We start from the raw sequence: 23,408 nt of genomic DNA, 5'->3' as shown, positions 1-23,408 counted from the left end.
GCCTTTCCGACACGAGAACGGTGACTACACCTTAAAAAGGTACTTCATTGGGTGGGAAGGGCTTCTGGCCATGACATTCATGCTTTGTGTGTGTGTCTCTTTCTCTTCCTGATGCAGCTACTCTGCCGGTACAGGGGCACCAATATAGCTGGTGATAAAAGCAAAATACTGCGGATGCTGGAAATCTGAAACAAAAACAAGAATTGCTGGAATCACTCAGCAGGTGTGGCAGCATCTGTGGAAAGAGAAGCAGAGTTAACGTTTCGGGTCAGTGACCCTTCTTCGGATATAGCTGGTGAGATTGGCTCTTATTCGACACCATGTTGTGATGCAATGGCCTCGTCTCCACCCTTGAAATGTTACACCGCGAGCGAGTCATTCAAACACATTTCTTGCTCGCAGTCGTGTCAGTTTCGCCTTCAACTGAGAAAAACCTGTATATATAGATATATTTATTAGAATTATTTTACAACGTATCCGTAGCCCAAAGTGGTTTTAGAAGACAGCAAATTAGGAAGGAATTATGGCTGGAATGAAAGATGATGATTTGAAGGGCACCTCGAACGGTGACATCTACCTGGACGAGAAGGCTGCACATGGCAACAATGTATCAAGCGGCGGCAACAATGTAACCAGCGGCGGCAACAATGTATCGAGCCCGAGCAGGAAGCCCGAGCCGGCGGACAAGGCGAAGAAGCTCCGAGGTTGTATCATGGCCAATCTGCTGGTCATCCTGACCGTGGCCGGGGTCATCACCGGCGTGGTGATCGGCCTGTCGGTGAGGAACCTGCAGCTCAGCAAGATCCAGGTCCTCTACTTCTCCTTCCCGGGCGAGCTGCTGATCAGGCTGCTGAAAATGATCATTATCCCGCTGGTGGTCTGCAGTCTGGTGTCAGGCGCCGCCAGCCTGGACCCTAAAGCCCTGGGCAAGCTAGGCGGCTGGGCGATGCTTTTCTTCTTCCTCACCACCCTCACGGCCTCGGCTATCGGAGTAACCATGGCTTTCATCATCAAGCCCGGGGAGGGCGCCGAGGCCAAATCCCAGCTGCCCGGCCTGGAAGAAGTACTGCCGGAGCCGAGAGAAGTCACTGATTCCTTCCTGGATCTAGTAAGGTAATTACAGCATCCCGCCTCTGGACATTGTGTCCAACACCGATTAAAAAGTTACACAATTGAGCAGAAACTGAACGCACCAGATCGATATCTGCTAAGTTTTCTTTTGTGCAAAGTTGTATTTCTTTCCGTGAATAAGGATACATTGTAATTCGGTTTATTTTCCTATTGTATGGGGTGGGTGGGGGGAGAGAAGCAATGGAGGAGATGTGACGACCGTTTAAATAGATCTTTAATTTTGTAACTATTTGGCGCCAAGTGAAATAGACCAGGCTCTCGATCGTGTGTTTCAAGGCCATAGATTTTATTTCTCCTTTGGAAAGCTCCCTAAATTTAAAACGGATGACTGTAACCTTCTGATGAATGGTTCCTGCATGTGTGTCTGATGCAATCGAACCTGCCACGTGTGTCAGAAGGAAGCGCCAAGTTGCTGTCCCAGGGCGCTTTGGGAGTCCCCCAGCCACTCAAGGAGGCCTTCTGGCCCACTTTGCCAGTGCCAGCTCTTTGAAAGAACTATCCTATCAGTCCCTCTCTCACTCCTTCCTGCTCCTCCGCTCCCCACCACCCCCCCCCCCAAAAAAAACCCTACAAAAGGTTTCAGCCTCAATCCAACATTACAACAGCGACTGCACTTCAAAAGTATTACATTGGCTGTAAAGCACCTTGGGGAGTCCTAAGGCTGTGAAAGGTGATATATAAATGTGCGTCTTGTATACACCCAGTTCTCTTTTGAAAGTTACTATTGAATCTCCTTCCGCCGCCCTTTCAGGCAGCGCGTTCCAGATCACAACAACTCACTGCATTAAGAAAATTCTCCTCAATGCCACCCTGGTTCTTTTGCGGATTATCTTAAAACTTATCTCACCGTTACTCATTAATGAAACATCTATTTGGAAATAACAAAAAACAATTAAAAATAGCCGCGTGGTGAAGACAATGTAAGGGTAAGATTGGTGACGAGGCAGATTGCTTTTTTGTGCGTCACTTAGCCCTCTTGCTCGACTTATTCAGACAAGTTCAATATGAGTCAGAGGTGTGTTTTTTTTTGTGGGGGGGGGAGTGGGTGCTGATAAATATCTAAAATGTAAATGGTGGTCATCAAAAGTCCAGGCTTTTAAAATAAAATCCCACTTCTCACTTACTAAAATAAAATAATGACTTCAGGAGGTAGTTGGAGGGCCACCTGAGAGAAATAGCCTTGCAGGGATACGGAGGTTGAGCCGGGGAGTGGAACTGACTGCATAGCTCCGTGGAGAGCTAGCATGGACTTGATGGTCCAAATAGCCACCTTCTGTGCTGTAAATGACTATATGACAATACTCCAGTTGAGGTTGAACCAGTGTTTTATAAAGATTCATCATAACTTCCTTGCTTTTGTACTCGATGGCCCTATTTATAAAGCTCGGGATCCCATATGGTTTATTAACTGCTTTTTCAACCTGCCCTGTCCCTTCAATGATTTGTGCACATATACCCCCAGGTCCCTCTGCTCCTTTAGAATTGTGCCCTTTACTTTATATTGCTTCTCCTCATTCTTCCTACCAAAATAAATCACTTCACACTTCTCTGCATTAAATGTCCTCAGCCACTTGTCTGCCCACTTCACTGGCCTGTCTATGTCCTCTTGAAGTTTATCACTATTCTCCTCACAGTTCACAATACTTCCAAAGAGTTATACGGTGCATTGGGAAACCAGGAACAACATTGTAACGAGAGCGTTGGTGGAGGATTTGCCTGATAATCTACCTCTTTGTTGGAGTGAGTTGGCAGCTCAACCTACTCACAGCTAAGTCTGAAAGGTGATCCAACTTTTGATCTCATTATGCTGAGATAATACACCAACGCAATGGTAAATGAATGAAGCCACTTTATGAGATTGGGCTCCCTACCCACAGAAGCCTTGAGTCCTGGCGCAATGTTGCCTCCATAGATCAGAACGTAACATAGATGAATGTTAAGCATACCGTACACCCATAGCCAGTCATTATAACATCACTAGATAAATACAGATGAGGATGGCAATTTGTCCCATCTTCCCTCCTTACAGGATCGCGACATCCAACTGTGCCTTAATAGATTGTGGGGTTTACACCTCCCCTACCCAGGAGCCCATCCCATGGGTTGATCACTGTCATGTGAAGAAGAACTTCCTGATATAAGCCCTAAATGTTTTAGAATCCATTGTCATATCCTTGCGATTTAGTTTGAAGCAACTTTTCAGATTTATTTTTCCCCACACCATTCCCATTTCTTCTCAAGATGAATATCATAGAAAGTGTCCATTTAGTCCATTGATAAATATCACTGCTGATAAATATCTAAAATGTAAATGGTGCCCATCAGAAGTCTAGGCTTTTGAAATAGAATCCCACTTCTCACTTATTAAAATAAAATAATGACTTCAGGAGGAGATTGGAGGGCCACCTGCGAGAAATAGACTTGCAGGGCTACAAGGATCGAGCCGGGGAGAGAATGCCAGTCTATCCATTCTCATATGACTAAAATTCTCCATTCCTGGCAACATCCTTGTAAATTTCCTCTGTACCTGCCCTGTGTGACCAAATCCTTACTGTAATGCAGTGACCAGAACTGTACGTTGTATTTTTAACTGTGGTCTTACTAATGTTTTATACAGCTCTAGCACAACCTCCCTGCTCTTATACCCTAGGCCTTGGCCAATAAAGGAAAGTATGCCTTCTTGATCACCTTCTCTACCTGTCCTGCTATCCCTTTCACCGAGATTCACCCCTGAAGAACAGCCACCAGGAGGAAGTTATTGGCCTTGTATTGGAGTGGATGCATTCAGAGAGAGAGGAGGTGAATTCTGCCCACCTCTTTCCGTGCTATGATATCTATTTATCTCCGAGTTGGGAGGCTGAGATGCTCCCACAGGTGAATAGCTCCTTGGGCACTGTCTGCTTCCCCAGGGATCATGCACCCGGCAGTGCCAGTGTTGGTCACAAGTGCTTTGTCGCCACGTTGCTCAGGCTTCCTGCCAGCTGACAGTCACACTATTTTTGGATGTTTCAACTCCTTGTCCTTCACATACGAGCTGCTCACAGTCTGTTTACCTATCGATGTGGTCGCACAAGCTATGGTAAAAGGGACCGGGACAGTAGCAACAATTTGCTGAATATTTGTGAATGACCTCACGAGGCTGTAACCCTTTGGGGTGATTCAGGCAGTAGTGTAAACTGAGCGATAGTGATGTAAAAATGAGGACTGAGGACCTTCTCTATGTCCCACTGGTCCTCCCATGGAAAATCACCCAAATTCCCCCTCCATCAACTTTAGGATAAGACATTAAAATGATACAATATAGAAGGAGGCCATTTGGCCCATTGTGCCAGTTGGGTAAGGGTAGTGATGGATATGGAGCAAAGGCGGGTAAATGGAACTGGGGTGCAAATCAGCCATGATCAAATTGAAGGGCAGAGCAGGCTTGAGGGGCTGAATGGTCTACTCCTGTTCCTACATTCCTAATTAGCTGCCTGTGTACCAATGGTAGCTGCACTCCATTGGCTATGAAGTGCTTCGGGGTGTCCTGAGGACGTGGAAGTTGCTGAGTAAATGAAACTTCTGCCTCTCTTTTATACCAGCAGCAGAATCACGCAAAGCAAATACTGGCAGTGCGATTTAAGATTTAGTCGTGGGAAAACTATAATGAATTCCGAGGTGATACCAAATTGGGTACAACAGCCCTTTATTTCAAGCATAAGCGAGTCATTAATACATTTCAGTACTTAAGCGGTAGTTTACAGAGAAGTAAAACGGTGTTACCCTGTTCTTTCTCTGGCTGTGGAGCATGTCATCTAGCTGCCCCTTCTAATGCAGTATCTCAACCTCTACAGCTAGATGCTGCTTCATCTATGTTTTTGTCCCCTTTTCAACTATACAACTGTACAGGGCATTGGTGAGACCATATATCCAGTGAGTTCAAGCTTGGCTCCATGGTGCTGCCCTCTCTAGCTACATAGCATGCTAACACACTGGGGAAACCGCAGGGCGTTCAGAATCCATACTAAATAAGGGCCAGTGTAAGTGGCTTCGGAGAGGACAGAGGGTGGAGATGTCTGTGATATAGTCAGCGATGCCCATCTGAGTTTGGGTTTTAGGCTCAATGTTGGGGGCAGTGTAGCTGACGGAAGGAGGCCATTCGGCCCATCGTGTGGGTGCTGCCTTTTTGACATAGCTATCCGATTAGTCTCGCCTCCCTGCCCTCTCCCCAAGTCCTGCAAATGTCTCTTTTTCAAGTGCATATCCGATTCTCTCTTGAAAACTATTATTGAATCTGCTCTCACTAACCCTTTCAGGCATTCCAGATCATCATCACTCGCTGTCTTTTACAAAAAAAAAATTCTCCTCATCTTCCCTCTGGTTCTTTTGCCAATTGTCTTAAATTGGATAATTTGAACGTTCTCCTTCCCTTCTCAGGGGAGGAGGGGAAGGGGGTTTATGCATGGATGAAATGCATTTGGTGTCTTCCCTTACAGTGACACAGTGGTTAGCACCACCGCAGCCTCACAGCTCCAGTGACCCGGGTTCAATTCTGGGTACTGCCTGTGCGGAGTTTGCAAGTTCTCCCTGTGACCGCGTGGGTTTTCCGCCGGGTGCTCCGGTTTCCTCCCACAGCCAAAGACTTGCAGGTTGATGGGTAAATTGGCCATTGTAAATTGCCCCTAGTGTAGGTAGGTGGTAGGGAATATGGGATTACTGCAGGGTTAGTATAAATGGGTGGTTGTTGGTCGGCACAGACTCGGTGGGCCGAAGGGCCTGTTTCAGTGCTGTATCTCTAAATAAATAAATAAATAAATTGAGATAAGGAATGTGCACTGGTACATTAAGAATCACCAACACGGTGACTCCAAGAGAGAGAATCCATGAGTGATTTCTCCCATTCCATCTCGGGTGGTGAGGCACCCAGTGAAGGCCAGGCGTCTGTACATGGAGGAAGGGGTGAACTGGAGGGGTACTGGTATCAGCAACTGTTTGAAGAAGGACAATGATACAAGTCGGTGCCCAAGTCACCCAAGAGTCCTCTCGACTTGCATTTGTTGGGGGAGGGGAGGCAGGGAGTAGAATTTCACACTCTTGATTAAATGAAAGCCTGACCTTTGCAACTGGAACAGTTGGAAGATGGGCCTGTGCGCCATCCTTTGGCAGCAGGCACTGACCCGGAATCATTGCGTTTTATTGACCTTGCTCAAAATTTAGTTCTCATCTAGCATTGGACTGAGGTAATATTGCCACTGTGGAGAGGAGGTCACTGAGAAGTTACCACTCGGCTCGCATATTTGAGTGTCCTTCCTTCCAACAGGAGGTCAGCTCCTTCAGGAGAGGAATTGAGGGGAGAAACATTGTCGGGAAGCCAAGTGGAGCGATAATGAAGACCTGGGCAGCTCTTGCCCTGACAGACAATCGGTGGGTTGACACATCAAGAATGAAAGGGAGATTTACATTTATATAGAAACATAGGAGCAGGAGTAGGCCATTCGGCCCTTCGAGCCTGCTCCGCCATTCATTATGATCATGGCTGATCATCCAACTCAATGTGTCTCACGACCTCAGGATGTTCCCAAAACACTTTACAGCCAATGAAGTATTTTTTTTGTAAATATTGTAATATCGTAACAAGGCTGGCAGACAATTTGCACACATCAAGATCCCACAATCAGCAATGTGATAATGACCAGATAATCTGTTTTATTGGTACTGGTTGAGGGATAATTATTGGCCCCAGGACCCCAGCAAGAGCGGTTTCAAGTTGGCTGTTAGGTGGGGTGATAGAGTAGGGTCATCTAGAGTGTAATTGTTTCTCTGCAGGTTGGTGGATGCTTGTAAGTCTTTGGCTCTCCCCAGGCTCAAAACAAAAATGGGAAAGACTGGCTTACTGTCTTCTTCAAAGTTTCCAACAGTGTGATGTTTGAAATGTGACACACACAAAGCTTTTAGGTTGTGTATATGGGGATATTCCACAGCTTCACTCTTTGCTTCTTTCTCATTCATTACTTTGGTCTGTTGCTGTAGTAACTTTCTGATTTTTAGTTTTTAATTTTTGTGCTATCTCATTATTTAATTTTAGTTTTTCCTTTTTCCTGTTTGTTTGTGTGTAAGGGGCTTTTCTGTATTTGGCAGCGTGTCTTTACTCTGTGTATGCAGAATTGCTCACTTGTTCGCCTTTGTTAATGATGCTTGACATTTTCAAGCACCTTTTCTCATTCAATCCGAAAGGTAATGTTTGAAATTTTAACCCCTTTTTAAAATAAAAAACTTTCCAGAGAAAAAGATAGATTTTCATTTTTATAACACTTTTCACAATCCTGGGACATCCCAAACACTTTACAGCCAATGAAGTACTTTTTGAAGTGTAGTTACAGTTATGTGGGAAAAGCGACAGCCAATTTGCACACAGCAAGATCCCACAAAGAGCATTGAGATAATGACCAGATAATCTCTCTTTTTTTTTTGTGATTTTGGTTGAGGGATGAATGTTGGCCAGGACACCAGGAGAATCACCATGGGTTCTTTTTGTGTCCAAGATGGGGCCTCCGTTTAACATCTCCAAAAGACGGCACCTCTGACAGTGCAGCACTCCCTCAGTACTGCACTGGCCGTGTCAGTGTAAATTATGTGTTCAGATACACGTGTGGGACTTGAACCCATGCCTGTCTGACTGTATAGCAAAAGTGCTACCCAACTGAGCCAAGCTCTCTGTAGCTGTTGGGGCAGAGTAGTGCGTAACTAAGTGGTTCGCAACATTTAGATAGCTTGGGAGCTTCTGAAGAAAATCTTGTAAGCTCTATTTTATCTTTCAGGAACGTCTTCCCCTCTAACCTTGTCTCAGCAGCTTTTGAATCGGTGAGTTACATTTCACTCCATAAGGGTGAAATTCCACTGATAATTATTTCATGAAGATTAATTTAAATGCTCTTAATGTGTATTAAAACTGTGTGTGGGTGTGTGTGTGTGTGTGGTTTTGAAATTACAGTTAATGCATTTTAGCTGAAAGTGTATGGTTACGTATTAGTTATGTTCCTGGGCCAGAAGCAGTTTGAGAATTTAATTCAGTTGAAAGAAATTTGGCAATTTTAAAAGTAACCGGTATCAGTAATAGTGACCGTGAAACTGTCGGCTTGGCGTAAAAGCTCAACTGATTCACCAATTACCTTAGGGAAGGAAATCTGCCGTCCTTACCTGGGCTGGCCTATATGTGACTCCAATCCCACACCAATATGGTTGACTCTTAACTGCTCTCTGAAATGGGCTAGTAAGACACTCTGTTATATCAAACCTGCTACCAATGGTTCAATAAGGTCACTACCTTCACGTGGCACCTAGGGATGGGCAATAAATGCTGGTCTTGCCAGTGATGTCCACATCCTGAAAATGGGGAATAAAAGGTTTCTGCAACATAAAACTGCCAATAATTCAGCACTGACGGCAATTCTACAGAATGATCAGTGCAGAGCTAAAGGGGGACAGGAGAGAGCTACATTTTGCATGATCTGGGTATACTCGATCTTTGTAGGCAAAAGAGATAAAGCTTGGGGGAGGGGGGGGAACCGCATCAAGTAATAGAAAACATTAAGTGGGACAGATAATGTAAACTCAGAATATGACTGCAGAGTAAGCCAAGAAATTTATTCTAGTGGTGGGATCTTAATGCGTGAAATGTAAAATTTCAGATTGATATTGGGAAGTTTTTGTTTTACTCTGGTCTGTCAGCTGAGGTAGGAACTAAACATTAGAGGTGTCCAAAATGCAGCCTGGTATATAGGACAGTTAGGGTATGGCAGGGATGGGCTTTGGGAGGGTGAGGGTGTGGGAGAGTTGGAGTGCCAGAGGGATAGTTGTCAATGGGACAGTTCAGCATGAGAAGGATAGTGGAAGAGTTCAGGTACAAGAGAAATGGGCTTTGATGGGAGGGGTAGGGAATGAGAGAGATGGGTTTTGATGGGACGGGTAGGGAATGAGAGAGATGGGCTTTGATGGGAGGGGTAGGGAATGAGAGAGATGGGCTTTGATGGGAGGGGTAGGGAATGAGAGAGATGGGCTTTGATGGGAGGGGTAGGGAATGAGAGAGATGGGCTTTGATGGGAGGGGTAGGGAATGAGAGAGATGGGCTTTGATGGGAGGGGTAGGGAATGAGAGAGATGGGTTTTGATGGGAGGGGTAGGGAATGAGAGAGATGGGCTTTGATGGGAGGGGTAGGGAATGAGAGAGATGGGCTTTGATGGGAGGGGTAGGGAATGAGAGAGATGGGCTTTGATGGGAGGGGTAGGGAATGAGAGAGATGGGTTTTGATGGGAGGGGTAGGGAATGGGAGAGATGGGCTTTGATGGGAGGGGTAGGGAATGAGAGAGATGGGCTTTGATGGGAGGGGTAGGGAAAGAGAGAGATGGGCTTTGATGGGAGGGGTAGGGAATGAGAGAGATGGGCTTTGATGGGAGGGGTAGGGAATGAGAGAGATGGGCTTTGATGGGAGGGGTAGGGAATGAGAGAGATGGGTTTTGATGGGAGGGGTAGGGAATGAGAGAGATGGGCTTTGATGGGAGGGGTAGGGAATGAGAGAGATGGGCTTTGATGGGAGGGGTAGGGAATGAGAGAGATGGGTTTTGATGGGAGGGGTAGGGAATGAGAGAGATGGGCTTTGATGGGAGGGGTAGGGAATGAGAGAGATGGGCTTTGATGGGAGGGGTAGGGAATGAGAGAGATGGGCTTTGATGGGAGGGGTAGGGAATGAGAGAGATGGGCTTTGATGGGAGGGGTAGGGAATGAGAGAGATGGGTTTTGATGGGAGGGGTAGGGAATGAGAGAGATGGGCTTTGATGGGAGGGGTAGGGAATGAGAGAGATGGGCTTTGATGGGAGGGGTAGGGAATGAGAGAGATGGGTTTTGATGGGAGGGGTAGGGAATGAGAGAGATGGGCTTTGATGGGAGGGGTAGGGAATGAGAGAGATGGGCTTTGATGGGAGGGGTAGGGAATGAGAGAGATGGGCTTTGATGGGAGGGGTAGGGAAAGAGAGAGATGGGTTTTGATGGGAGGGGTAGGGAAAGAGAGAGATGGGCTTTGATGGGAGGGGTAGGGAATGAGCGAGATGGGCTTTGATGGGAGGGGTAGGGAAAGAGAGAGATGGGTTTTGATGGGAGGGGTAGGGAAAGAGAGAGATGGGCTTTGATGGGAGGGGTAGGGAATGAGCGAGATGGGCTTTGATTGGAGGGGTAGGGAAAGGGAGAGATGGGCTTTGATGGGAGGGGTAGGGAATGAGAGAGATGGGCTTTGATGGGAGGGGTAGGGAAAGAGAGAGATGGGTTTTGATGGGAGGGGTAGGGAAAGAGAGAGATGGGCTTTGATGGGAGGGGTAGGGAATGAGCGAGATGGGCTTTGATGGGAGGGGTAGGGAAAGAGAGAGATGGGTTTTGATGGGAGGGGTAGGGAAAGAGAGAGATGGGCTTTGATGGGAGGGGTAGGGAATGAGCGAGATGGGCTTTGATGGGAGGGGTAGGGAAAGAGAGAGATGGGCTTTGATGGGAGGGGTAGGGAAAGAGAGAGATGGGCTTTGATGGGAGGGGTAGGGAATGAGAGAGATGGGCTTTGATGGGAGGGGTAGGGAAAGAGAGAGATGGGCTTTGATGGGAGGGGTAGGGAATGAGAGAGATGGGCTTTCATGGGAGGGGTAGGGAATGAGAGAGATGGGCTTTGATGGGAGGGGTAGGGAATGAGAGAGATGGGTTTTGATGGGAGGGGTAGGGAATGAGAGAGATGGGTTTTGATGGGAGGGGTAGGGAATGAGAGAGATGGGTTTTGATGGGAGGGGTAGGGAATGAGAGAGATGGGCTTTGATGGGAGGGGTAGGGAAAGAGAGAGATGGGCTTTGATGGGAGGGGTAGGGAATGAGAGAGATGGGCTTTGATGGGAGAGACTGGGGATCGGAGCATCGCCATTTCTTGACTCTCTCCTCACAAAATAAATCCACAACATCACTGGATAGATTTTTCTTTGGAAGAAGTTGTCCTTTTGATGAAGATTATGGTATAGTTGATGTGTTTTCTTTTGGTGTCTCATGTATGAACTATGTTTTCTCCCCAGTACGCTACAAATTATAAGATTATCAAAATCTCGAAGAATATTACTGACCAGTTTGGAAACATTAATGAAACCATCAAAGAATTAAAAGTGAGTGGAAAAGACAGTGCAAATAAAACTGATCCATTGTGAGTGTGTGTACACCTATAAGAATACTTACTTTTACATAGCGCCCTCGCAGATGGCCTAAATTGCTTCACAGTGAATTATTTTAAGAGACTGTACGGTCACTGTTTTATGTGGGTAAATATGGCAGTTATTTGACACAGCAAGATCCCACAAACAGCGACGCACCATATGGCCAACTCATTTGCTGCAGTTGGTAGAGGGAACAGTTGGCTAAGGCACTAGAACATCTTGGCCTTTCACCAACATGGACCTGTTGGGCCGAATGGCCTGTTTCCGTGCTGCAGATAGGGACATGGGTTATTTAACCTCCACCTGATGGGTTTAACAGTGCGTTTGGAAAAATAGCAGCTCCGACAATGCAGCACTCCTCAGTACTGCATTGAAGTGTCAGCCTAGATTAGGGACATATGAAGGGTGACTGACAGGAAAAGGTCTACTGGTCCATATTCTGCCCTACGCAATTGTAATAAATAGTTAGACTCTCCACCCCACCCCAAAACCATATGATCTCCTAGTAGAGGCAAGAATCAGATTAAAAATGAAAAATCTGCCAAGTTTCTCTCCGGTCCAGTTGGGCAATTAAACCTGATTCAAGAGCTCATTCTGGCCCTGATAATTCTACGTAGGTGCCTTCTGAGCAAGGTGATTTCTGCCTCAGACGGAAAGAGATCCTGCTTGACAAAATTCAGCATCAGCGTCTGCTGTCATGAGCAGGCAGCCTGTTCTGGAGGTCCACTATCTTCTGGGGGAGGGAGGGTGGGGACGGGGAGGGGGGAAATCCCCTCCTAATATGTAACCTAGTTCTGGCCTTGCACAACTTAAAATTGTGACCCCCCCCCACTGCTCCGGGTCCTTCCTAACTTATTTAATTGGAATAAGCCATCTGCTGAAACACAGTCTACTCCCATAATCATTATAAACCTTGATCAGCTCAGCCCTATGTCTATGCTCATCTAACTTGTAGAGTCTCAGGTCTTTAGCCTATCTTGATAACTAAGGTACTTCAAACTGGGCGATTATCTGCTGAAGAAAAGTCTTACATTTATATAGCGCCTTTTGCAACCTCCCAAAGCACTTTACAGCCAATCATGTACTTTTGTTTTGAAGTGTTGTTACTGTTGTAATGTAGGAAACATGGCAGCCAGTGTGTGCACAGCAAGATCCCACAAATAGCAATGTGATAATGATCGGATCATCTGTTTCTGTGGTGTTGATTGAACGTTGGTCAGGACAGTGGGGGAGGATTCCCCTGCTCTTCTTTGAAATAATGCCATGTGTTTTTTTTAAAAAAACATCCACCTGAGAGATCAGTTTAATGACTCATCTAAAAGACGGCACTTACGGCAGCGCAGCACACCCTCAGCACTGCACTGGGAGCGTCAGCTAAGATTTTTGTGCTCAGATTTTCGGAGCGGGAATTGAACCTTCTGAGCCAGAGGTTGTGTACGCATGACCTGTGTCAAACTGATAACTTAGGCAGGCAGGTTTAGGTTCAGTTGCGTCCCTGTGTAAACACAGCCTTGCAATACCAGCTAGAGTTGGCACTGGGATGGGAATGCTGGTGCAAGCTTGCAGAGTTAATTTTTTAAATTGGAGATTGCAAGCTGAGTAGCAGCTTTTAATCAGTGATCAATGTTTATCATTTAACTTCACTGTCAGCAAGTCATGAAGGAGCTGTTTGAAGCCAAAAGCACAATGTTGCGTATTCCAAAGCAAAACGGAAAATGCTGGGGTCCCTCAGCAGATCAGGCAGTGTCTGATAAAAACGGAGTTAGTGCCAGATATTTGAAGCCAGGTCAGTGTCTCCTTTTGGCTTAACTGCCCAGTGTGTTGTATTTATAATGTACACAAGGCATGATTCGGTGTTCTGTCATGTGTTTCACATGAGAGTTTTTCTGGAATCCTGTGTCAGTTGTATTTTTTTAGATTAGATTAGAGATACAGCACTGAAACAGGCCCTTCAGCCCACCGAGTCTGTGCCAAACATTAACCACCCATTTATACTAATCCTACACTAATCCCATATTCCGACTAAACATCCCCACCTGTCCCTATATTTCCCTACCACCTACCTATACTAGTGACAATTTATAATGGCCAATTTACCTATCAACCTGCAAGTCTTTTGGCTTGTGGGAGGAAACCGGAGCACCCGGAGAAAACCCACGCAGACACAGGGAGAACTTGCAAACTCCACACAGACAGTACCCGGAATCGAACCCGGGTCCCTGGAGCTGTGAGGCTGCGGTGCTAACCACTGCGCCACTGTCATAGATTGGTTACAGCACAGAAGGAGGCCATTCAGCCCATTGAGCTCGAGCTAGCCCTCTGCAAGAGCAACTCACCCAGTCCCACTTGCTCACCCTTTCCCCATGAACCTGCAAATGCTTTCCCCTCAGGTGCTTGTCCAATTCCCTTTTGAAAGCCACAATTCAATCTGCCTCCACCACCACCTTTTCAAGCAGGGCTTTCCAGATGGTAACCACGAGCTGCTTTTCCTTAACGTTGCCTTTGGTTCTTTTTGCCAAAATCACCTTAAATCTTAAAAACACCCTTCTCTAGTTCTCTACCTTTCCACCAATGGGAACAGTATATCTCTACTCTGTCTAGCCCCTCATGATTTTGAACGCATATATCAAATTTCCTCTTCTCTAAGGAGAACAGCCCCAGCTTCTCCAATCTATCCACATAATTGAAGTTCCTCGTTCTCACAAATCTTTTCTGCACCCTCTCTAAAGTCTTCACATCCTTTCTGAAGTGCAGTGCCCAGAATTGGACACAAGCCCAGTTGCGGCCAAATCAATGTTTTTATCGAGTTCCTTTTTTTTTTGGAAAAAAAACCTCCCTCCTTCATTATGTGTTCCCAATGTTCATAACTGACTTTTTTTAAAATCTGCTTTTCCTCTTGTAAAGGCAAAGGTTCGAGAAGGCAGCTCACCACCACTTTCTCAAGGGTAATTAGGGATGGGCAATAAATGCTGGCCTGGCCAGTGACGCCCACATCCCATGAATGAATTAAAAAAAAACATCACTTCACTTCAACTGGGAATTGGGTCCATGGCAACCAATTGGCTAACTGGTTTGTTTGCCAAATGCGAGCATGGACATTGAGGGTCACCAAGATGCCCAAACCCGTCTTCAGTTGACAGAGCAGGAACCCTCCCCTCCTGAACCCATAGGGCTGTGTGGTCATCCAAAGCTGACTTCACGTAGGCTGGGGATTGAGTCTAGACACCTCATTTGGTAGCCTCCGCTTTAGTTTAGTTTAGTTTAGAGATACAGCACTGAAACAGGCCCTTCGGCCCACCGAGTCTGTGCCGACCATCAACCACCCACTTATACTAATCCTGCACTAATCCCATATTCCTATCACATCCCCACCTGTCCCTATATATTTCCCTACCACCTACCTATACTAGGGGCAATTTATAATGGCCAATTAACCTATCGAACCTGCAAGTCTTTGGCATGTGGGAGGAAACCGGAGCACCCGGAGGAAACCCACGCAGACACAGGGAGAACTTGCAAACTCCGCACAGGCAGTACCCAGAATCGAACCCGGGTCCCTGGAGCTGTGAGGCTGCGGTGCTAACCACTGTGCCACTGTGCCGCTCTCCGCGACCAGCCATGGCTCGGTGGGTAGCACTCTCACTTCTGAAGTTACAAGCTTGTGGGCTCAATTCCTATTCCAGGGGCTAGGCTGAGACTCTGGGTGCAGTACTGAGGAAGTGCTGCACTGTCAGAGGTGCTGTCTTTCAAATGAGGTGTTAAACTGAGGCCCCATCTCAGGTGAGTGTAGAAGATCCCATGGCCAGCAGGAGTAGTCTATTTTTCCCCTCAAGCCTACTCTGCCATTTAACTATAATCATGGCTGATTCTCCACCAATGCTACACCTTTGCACTATTCCCATATCCCTCAATTCCCTTACTGTCCTAAAATCTATCAAGCTCTGTCTTGAATATACTCATTGACTGAGCACCCACAACCCTTTGGGATAGAGAATTCCAAAGGTTCGCAACCCTCAGAGTGAAGAAATATCTTCTCATTTCAGTCTAAATGACTCACACACATTATTCTGAGACTGTGACCCCCGTGTTCTAAATTCCCCCAGCCAGGAGAAACATCCTCCCAGCATCTACCCTGTCAAGCCCCTTAAGAATTTTATATGTTTTAATAAACATCTCTCATTCTTCTAAACTCCTGAGAATATAGGCCTAGTCTACCCAATCTCTCCTCATAGGAAAATCTCCTCATCCCAGCAATCAGTCCAGTGAACCTTCATTGTACTCCCTCTAAGGCAAGAATATCCTTCCTTAGGTAAGGAGACCAAAACTGTACACAGTACTCCAGATGTGCCCTCACAAGGCCCTATACAGTTTCAGTAAGACTTCTTTACTCTTATACTCCAATCCCTTTTATAATAAAGGCTAACTTACCATTTGCTTTCCTAATTGCTTGCTGTACCTACATGTTTACTTTCTGTGATTCGTGTACAAGGACTCCGGTTTCTCTGAATACCAACATTTCCCAGTCCCTCACCATTTAAAAATGAAGAGGGTTCTCCCAGTGGTCGAGCCAATATTTATCCTTCAACCAGCATCACTTTAAAAGAAACTGTCATTCCTACATTGCTGTTGGTGAGAACTTGAGGTGCACAAATTGGCTGCCGTGTTTCCTTGATTACAGCAGCGAAAAAGTACTTGATTGGCTGTAAAGCGCTTTAGGACGTCCTGAGGTATAAAATAAAATCTATCTTTTCCTGTCTTTCACTGCCCTTGCATTACTCTAGATTCCTGTCGGAACCAGTGTGGGTGGTATGAACATTCTGGGACTGGTTGTCTTCGCCATTGTCTTTGGAATCGCTCTGCGGAAACTTGGGCCGGAGGGGAACAACCTGATCCATTTCTTCAGCTCCTTCAACGAGGCCACCATGATCCTGGTCTCATGGATCATGTGGTAAGTGGGGGTCACATCATATCTTGGTTTTATCAAGTGCTTGTGTGCCACCGTGCCGTGGGACCAAAATCTGCACCTGTGACTCCCTCGGACTGTGTGCAGTTTCTCACAACTCGGCCATGCTTTTGTGAGCAGAACCAAGGACCGGCAATCTTTGTGTTTGTGCCTGAGAGAGCTAGATCGGTTCTGTCGATAATGTTTTCCACAGTGCTAGACTACCTGCACTGCCTGACTGGCACAGATAGTGAATAATGGCCATATGGGCAAGGTATTGGAGCCCGGTGTGCATACCAACTCTCATCAGGGAGAGTCAGGGAAGAAGATTAGAATATATATGCTTTTTAATACATCCTACGGATATGGATGTTAATGGCAGGACCAGTATTTATTGCCATTGAGTAGGTGGTGAGCTGTCTTCTTGAACTGCTGCAGTCCGTGTGGTGAAGGTGCTCCCACAGTGCCATTAGGTAGGGAGTCCCAGTGGCGTTGAAGGAACAGCCAATGTATGTCCCACATTGGGATGGGGGTGTGTGACTTGGAAGAGAACTTGGGGCTGATGGTGTTCCCACTGTGTCTGCCGCCCTTGTCCTTCTAGGTGGTGGAGGTCTTGGGTTTGGGATGTGCTCATGAAGAAGCCTTGGCCAGTAGCTGCAGTGCATCCTGTAGATTGTACACACCAATGCCACAGTGTGCCACTGTTGAGAGTTGGTGTGCCAGTGGGTGCCTGTACTTTGCCTGACCATTGTTCACAGGTGGAGGAAGCAGATGTTTAGATCTGTTTACTGCCAATAATCATGATTATGACCTTTACATAGCAGAAACCTTCAACATAATCCCTTTTTGAATGTTTGAGATCAGTTCACTCAGTATGGTGCAGAGATTGAATCCTGCAACTATCCGACTCCCATTGGTTGCATTCCATAAGGCCTTGCCAGTACTGATGTGCTTTTACTTTGATTGTACACTGTATAAGGAATGGATTGGCCATCAGCACTCTGTGCCAACCAGTCGGATTTATCTATGTGTCGCTCCACCCCCCCACTCTTGTTCAGTATCTGTCACATTCATTGTCTACTCTTTGCTGGACCTTGGACTTCCAAATATTGTCTTATCCAAGTTAACCAATAGCAAACCTTAATAAAATTTTGACTAGAACAGAACAACTTGGTAGAAAATTTATCAGCAATTCAGCTGTTTTTTTTTAATGTGTGGTCTTGTGAACGTTGCCCTGATCTCATCGGCCAAGTCTTTGTTTAAAGTGTTCTCTCTGGCTACTGGCAGCAAGTGGAAAGGCTACGTTTTTGTCCGTCTATTGTTGCCCTGGGAAGGTAGTTGTGGGTGTGCTTTCTATATTTTCGTTGTAGTGACTGTACAACTGAGGGCCTTGTTAGGACACCTTAGAATTCATCGAGTGTGGGCTGGAGTCGCACGTTGGCCCAGGCCAGTTAAGAATGGCAGGTTCCCGTCTCTGTTGGGTTTTTAAAACTATATGGCAACTTTTCATCATCATTATTTTCTGGTGACGCCCATGAATTAAAATGTATTTAATTCACCCTCACATCTTGTCATGGTGGGACTTGAACTGGCAATCTCGAGGTTGCTGGTCCAGGATCGATCCCAGCACTGATCCTTGACCTTTCAAACTGGAACTGTCCATTTGAAGATGGAATAAAACTAGGGACCAGTGTTAAATGCTTATGGAAATTATGGTGAAGCAGCATTTGCAGATCAGAACTGGTTTAAACCTGTGGTCGCAGATCTTGTCTTTGTTGACAGTGACACGCCCGAGTGATGCCCTAGCTCAGAAAGAGCAAAAATCTAAAGAAAATGTAGCAGAGAGAACTTCAGAACAGGTCGCTAAGTTTGGAGAGAAGATTGGACTAGATCAGAATTAGACCCAGCAAGAATGAGACAATGTGCTAGTTAGGGATATCTGTTTGCTTAAAAAGTTTAAACAAGGATGTGTACTGCTCTATGTAGTCTTGCACAGAAACAGGCCATTCGGCTCAAGGAGTCTGTGCCAATGTTTATGCTCCATTTAAGCCTCCTCCCACCCATTTCACCTTATCAGCAGAACCTTCTATTCCTTTCTCCCTTGTGTTTTATCTAGCTTTCCTTTAAGTGCATCTGTTGCTATGTGCCTCAACTATTGGGCGGCACAGTGGTGCAGTGGTTATCACTGCAGCCTCACAGCTCCAGCGACCCGGGTTCAATTCTGGGTACTGCCTGTGTGGAGTTTGCAAGTTCTCCCTGTGTCTGTGTGGGTTTTCTCCGGGTGCTCCGGTTTCCTCCCACAAGCCAAAAGACTTGCAGGTTGATAGGTAAATTGGCCATTATAAATTGCCCCTAATATAGGTAGGTGGTAGGGAAATATAGGGACAGGTGGGGATGCGGTAGGAATATGGGATTAGTGTAGGATTAGTATAAATGGGTGGTTGATGGTTGGCACAGACTCAGTGGGCCGAAGGGCCTGTTTCAGTGCTGTATCTCTAAACTAAACTAAACTATTGCATGTGGTAGCGAGTTCCACATTCTAACCACTCTCTGGATAAAGAAGTTATTGCTTATTGGATTTATTGGTGACTATATTTTATGACCCATAGTTTTGGACAATAAAAGCTGTTAATGATTGGCTTAAATTGCCTGAGTTTATACATTAAGGAGTTGCAAGAGATAAAATGGGCCACGATACCAATTATTCAGGATATCTTTAAGAACCATTTATTATGAATTATTTCAGTGCCTTTTTAACTGACCATCTTTCCTATTGTTGTGGCCCTTTGGTCAGTGTTGGAACAATGTGGTTAATTGACTTGCATTATTACTGTCTCTTGCGTCTACGCATCTGTTATTAGAAGGATAAGATTATCTAACAACTCGTGCAATGTAGGAATTCAGAAATGTAGGCCAGGCTCAGAGGCTGTTTCGAGCACAGGCCCCCAGTAGATGCCTCAGTAACGCGATGCTCCTTCCTTGTCAGGTACGCGCCTTTCGGTATCATGTTCCTGGTTGCCGGGAAGATTGTGGAGATGGAAGACGTCCTTCTGCTCTTCACCAGCCTTGGGAAATACATCTGCTGCTGCATTGTGGGGCACGCCATTCACGGGCTAATCGTTCTGCCCCTGGTGTACTTTATCATCACTCGTAAAAATCCTTACCGCTTCTTGTGGGGCATCTTCACGGCCCTGGCCACTGCCTTCGGAACCGCGTCCAGGTAGGCTGGAGAACCAGCAGGAGCAAACGCGGGATTATCTGTTTTTTGTCTAGGCCTCAGGTTGTCCTAAAACACGTTGCAGCCAATGGTACTTATTTGATGTGTATTCACAGAAGCGCAAGGAGAGAGCCAACTGTGTAACAGCCCCGACAACCAATTTTATCTGCAGTGCCTGTGGAAGAGTCTGTCACTCTAGTATTGGCCTTTACAGCCACTGCAGGCGCTGCTTCACAAACCAGTGACCACCTCCAGGCGCTTACCCATTGTCTCCCGAGACAAGGAGGCCAAAGAAGAAGAAGAAGATTCACTGTTACAAAGCAGGAAACCCGGCGGCCAATTTGCCTACAGCAAACTCCCGCAGACAGCAATGTGATAATGGCCAGATAATCTGTGTTTATTAATGGTTGAGGATAAATATTGGGCCTCCCTCTTCTTCGAAATGACGCTGTGGGATCTTTAATGTCCACTTGGAAGGGTAGACGGGGCCTGAGTTTACCATTTCATCTGAAAGACAGCACCTCTAACTGTGCAGCACTCTCGTCTGTACTGCACTGGGAGTGTCAGCCAGGATTATGATTTCAAGTCCCTGGACTTGAACCCACAACTTTGAGTGCTACCCGCCGAGCCACGGCTGCATTAAGATTTAATTTGCCCTCTGTTTATTTTTAATGAAACTTCCTGTGTCTTTTCTTTCCATCTCCTCCTATCATCCCTTCCCTCCCCATCTATCTCTCTCTCTACCCCCAGCTCTGCCACACTGCCCCTCATGATGAAGTGCGTGGAAGAAAATAATGGTGTCAGTAAGCAAATCAGCCGCTTCATTTTGCCCATTGGCGCGACGGTTAACATGGATGGTGCTGCCCTCTTCCAGTGTGTCGCTGCAGTGTTCATCGCCCAGCTCAACAATACCTCACTCAACTTTGTCCAGATCGTCACCATACTGTGAGTATTACTCACTTTAAGTAAAATAAAAATAAGCAGTATTATTTTATTATTTTACACAGCAAATAGTCATGATTTTCAATGCACTGCCTGAAAGGGCGGTGGAAGCAGATTCAATTGTAGCTTTCAAAGAGGAATTGGATAAATACTTGAAAAGGACAACTTGCTGGGGTTTGAGTGAAAGAACAGCGGAGCAGGATTAATTGGCAACTCTTTTAAAGAGACTGCACAGGCACTATGGGCCAAATGGCCTCTGTCTTTGCTGTAGAATTCTAAAGCACGGGGATATTTGGTGATGTAGAGGGAAATTGTACACTAAACTACTACAGAGGAGGAAGAACTGTTAGTTAAACTGAGGTCGGGGAGCTAAGGCTCACAGTGCAGGACACTCCTGAGATTGGGGTTGGGGTAGAAATGAGGTGATTTATGGTGGGGAGGAGAAAGTGCAGAGGAAAGCCTGAGGGATAGCAGATGGTTCCACAGTCCTGGGAAAGACGAATTTGGAGTAGGAGGCCATGCTCTGTGCCATGATTTCAATGCATTGAGGACGTAGGAGAGGAAGAAATGTTTTTGCATTGTACGTGGAGAATCTCGCAAGCTACACACAGCTCTAAATAAAAAGAGTGGCTTGCATTTGTGTAGCACAGGGTTGTCCAACATACAACCAGTGGGCCAGGATCCGGCCCGCGGATATAAATGGTACCTAGGGCAGTTCTTCATCCTTGCCAGGGGACCGTGACCGGAGATTAGAAACTTCCCATTGTCAGACCGGCTTTAAAAAAAAAAAGATCCCAAGTCAGTTTCACAGCTGACAGCTGCTGACATTGGGAACAGCGGTTTCTGACTTTTTTTTCTAAAAAGCCCGCCGGAAAATCCTGAGTCAGTCTGAAGTTGGGAAACTGTTGTTCCCTGATGTCAGCAGCTGTCAGCTGTGAAACTGACTTGCGATCTTTTTAAAAAAAAAAGACCAACCATCTGCTGAACATTCCTGCTTTCTGCAACTGTCCGAGACAGAGATAGAGAGAGAGTGGTGGGGGGGGGAACCAGAGAGAGAGAGAGTGGGTGGGGGGGGGGGGGAAACAGAGAGCGAGTGGGGGGGGGGGGGAGTGGACAGAGAGAGAGAGTGGGGGGGGGGACAGAGCGAGAGGAGGGGCAACAGAGGGAGGGGAGGGACAGTGGGCGAGAGAGAGGGGAGGAATGGGGAGCGAGAGAGGGGAAGAACGGGGAGAGAGAGAGAGAAAGGGGGGAAACACAGAGGGAGGTTGGGGGAGAACAGAGACGGGTGGAGAGAGAGAGGGAGGGGAGAACAGAGAGAGAGAAAGAACATGGGGGGGGGAAGGAACATGGGGGTAGTACAGAGAGAGGGAGGGAAACACAGAGGGGGAGGTGAGGAGGGGTACAGAGACAGAGGGGGGCGGAACAGAGATAGAGAGAACGGGGGGAACAGAGATGGAGGGGGGGGAAACAAAGAGAGAAGGGGACACAGTGAGAGAGTGTGACCAAGATCATTCCTGACAAAATGACATCTATCCAGGATACTCCGCATTGTGTACAGGCAAACATTGACTACTTGTGAAAGCAAAAAAATGCCAGATATCTCACTAAATCAGAGTCCAACATAGTGAAGAGAAAGTAAGTCAATGAATTAGTCTTCTTCACAAAATGTTCATTTGTTGTTTTGATTAATAGTAAGATAAATTTTTAGTTCCTTTATCCAACTAAAATTGTCTCACCAGTCCCCTATGTAAGACAAAAATTGTAATGTGGTCCCCCCCGGTATGGCCCGTTTCACAACCACTGGACATCTCAAAGTGCTTTACAGACAATTATATATTTTTGAAGTGTAGTCACTGTTGCAATATAGGAAACGTAGCAGCCGCTTCCACAAACAGCAATGTGATAATGACCAATCTGTTTTTATGATGTTGATTGAGGGCTTAATGTTGGCCAAAACACCAAGGGTAACTCCCCTTCGAACTAGTGCCATGCGATCTTTTACATCCACCAGAGCAAGTAGATGGGGCCTCAGTTTAACATCTCATCTGAAAGACCGTACCTCTGACAATGCAGCACTCCCTCAGTACTGTGCTGGAGCATCAGACTTGTGTGCTCAAGGCCTGGAGTGGGACTTGAAGTCAGAACCTTGTGATTTAGAGGCAAGAGTGCTACCAACGGAGCCACAGTAGACTGTTCTGCACAGTGCACATTAGAGAGAAAAGGAATGGATCCACGTCTGACCCTGCACAGAATAAAGGGATCAACCCTGGAGCTGGAGAACCGTCACAGTGCAGGGCCTCGACAGGTCAGATAAGCTGAGATATTGTGATTGGACCAGGCCATGTAAAGGCGTGCCTGAAGGGAAGGCCAAGGGAGGGAGGCATCCCAGGCTGTGAGGTCCTCGGATGGAATCAGTTAGAGTAGGGAGTGGTGCATGGTGTTGTTTTGATCCCAAAGATGACCTTCTGACCACCTTCCCGTTCCATCACTAAGCACAGTACTGAGGGAGTGCTGCATTGTCTTCCACCTCCATGACGTCGCCCGTCTCCATCCCTGCCTCAGCTCATCTGTTGCTAAAACCCTCATCCTTGCCTTTGTTACCTCTAGACTTGACAATTCCAGTGTACTCCTGGATAGCACAATTTGAGCTCATCCGAACTTTGCTGCCCCTATCCTAACCAGACTGTCCCATTCACCCATCAGCCCTGTGCTGGCTGACCTACATTGGCTGCCAGTCTGGCATCATGTCAATTTAAAATTCTCATCTTTGTTTTCAAATCCATCCTGACCTCAGCCTTCTCTATCTCTGTAACCTCCTCCATGCCCACAACCAACATTCTCCCTAATTATTTTGCAGTGCATACCCAATTTGGTTAAGTGTGCAGGCCCTGTAATTTATATGCGCGGCCATGCAACTTCGAGGGAACACTGTCTACAACCTTTCCAGCTGGTCTGTGCTCCTCCAATTC

The 23,408-nt window shown here is 46.4% G+C and overlaps 1 protein-coding gene across 1 annotated transcript in view; it reads left to right on the top strand.

The window, feature by feature from the left end:
- Nucleotides 1-308: 308 nt before the first annotated feature.
- Nucleotides 309-23,408, top strand: part of slc1a5 (solute carrier family 1 member 5) — a 36,081-nt gene continuing 12,981 nt past the window's right edge. The window contains exons 1-6 of the mRNA XM_068019019.1: nt 309-1,113; nt 7,929-7,971; nt 11,204-11,290; nt 16,120-16,286; nt 19,267-19,500; nt 20,248-20,442. Coding sequence (XP_067875120.1) covers nt 524-1,113; nt 7,929-7,971; nt 11,204-11,290; nt 16,120-16,286; nt 19,267-19,500; nt 20,248-20,442 — 1,316 coding nt within the window. The 5' untranslated portion in view covers nt 309-523. The remainder of the gene's footprint in view (nt 1,114-7,928; nt 7,972-11,203; nt 11,291-16,119; nt 16,287-19,266; nt 19,501-20,247; nt 20,443-23,408) is intronic.

Source organism: Heterodontus francisci, chromosome 40 (genome assembly GCF_036365525.1).
Source record: "Heterodontus francisci isolate sHetFra1 chromosome 40, sHetFra1.hap1, whole genome shotgun sequence".
NCBI lineage: Eukaryota > Metazoa > Chordata > Chondrichthyes > Heterodontiformes > Heterodontidae > Heterodontus > Heterodontus francisci.
This window is presented reverse-complemented; position numbering and strand designations above follow the sequence as displayed.